Source organism: Austrofundulus limnaeus, unplaced genomic scaffold (assembly GCF_001266775.1).
Source record: "Austrofundulus limnaeus strain Quisiro unplaced genomic scaffold, Austrofundulus_limnaeus-1.0 Scaffold181, whole genome shotgun sequence".
Taxonomy (NCBI): domain Eukaryota; kingdom Metazoa; phylum Chordata; class Actinopteri; order Cyprinodontiformes; family Rivulidae; genus Austrofundulus; species Austrofundulus limnaeus.
Window position 1 is genome coordinate 508,160 of NW_013952583.1, and position 1,289 is coordinate 509,448.

The 1,289-nt window shown below is 39.0% G+C and overlaps 1 protein-coding gene across 1 annotated transcript in view; it reads left to right on the forward strand.

Annotated features, from left to right (window-relative positions):
- Positions 1–1,289, forward strand: part of mavs (mitochondrial antiviral signaling protein) — a 12,279-nt gene that overhangs the window by 3,475 nt on the left and 7,515 nt on the right. The window contains exon 2 of the mRNA XM_014018020.1: positions 514–636. Within this exon, the coding sequence (XP_013873474.1) occupies positions 514–636 (123 nt within the window). The remainder of the gene's footprint in view (positions 1–513; positions 637–1,289) is intronic.

A 1,289-nucleotide genomic window follows, 5' to 3' on the forward strand; every position in this document is an offset into this window, starting at 1 on the left:
GGGGGTCAAAACTTTACTGCAGCACATTTGAGTCAGATACTAAACTGCATTCTGAAGACTGTTAATAAGTGACTGATCTCACTGGTTTTACCCCAGACAGCTGCAGACTTGAAAAAGTGGGCGTGTCCATTCTTGCTCAAAAAACAGAACTATAAAAAACCTTTGTTGTCGTGCCAAAAAAGTTTTTTTCTTTTTTCTTTATTTTTTTGTTGTTTCATTATACTTTTCACTGAAAGAAAAAGAAAAAAATATGTGTTTCCCTGCTCAGCTGAAATCGTGCCAGTTTCCTTTATTTCCACTTTCATGTCGTTGTGTAAAAAACGCTCCTCGCTGTTCGTCTCTGTGGTTGTTAGAGACAGAAAAGTTCACATCCTGGTTCTCACTGCGTACTGCCACAGCTGTCGTGTTACGTAAGAGGCAGAAAGATGGCAGATGATGTGGGTTTTCTGATTTTGAATGCGAGCACAAGTTAGCAGAACTTTTACCATTTCTGTCTGTTTTCTGATATTCCAGATGTCGTTCGCCAGTGACAAGCTTTGGGATGGATATTTGCGGCGGAACATGTCAACCATTGTCAGCAAAGTGAAAGTGGGAGAAATTATGCCCCACCTGCCATGCCTGACTACACATGACAGGGTAGGTCTCATGAGATCCAAGGTTATGTTTAAGATAGTTTTATTGTAACGTATTTATAATGTAGTTGTTGTGCTTTATAATTATCAACAGTCCCAACAAAGATAAAATAAAAATAAAAAAAACTCATACCTTACCAGAGGCTTTAATACCGAATTCTCTAATTTTAAACTTGTCTGAACACAAACAATACTTCTGCCTTTAATATGATTAACTATGTACTAAAATGTAAACGTAATAAAACATAAAAAAAGATTTTAGTTTTTATTTGTCAGTGCTTTTTAATTGTCCATTCTGTAGAAGTTGTGAACAGTTTTTATGATCCCCGCATGCGAAGCATTAGCGGGAGTCGTTGTTTTCGTACTGTTTTTTTTTTTTCCTCCGGAGGTTTTTGGTCAACCGTAGAACAAAAACAGTTGCACCGATCAACATGAAATTTGGCAGGGCTGTAGATGAGTCTGACCTACACTGCACCAGCCAACGGTTTTACGATAGACCCCATATTTGAGGAGGGGGCTCCTTTCAAAGAGGGGGTGTATGAACATGCAAAAATGCTTTTAACTCAGGAACTGTCAAACTTCAGATTTCTTTTGTTGTTTAGCTCTGATGAAGCTCTATCCATCAGGCCCACCAATCAGTGCCCCCCACCCCCACCC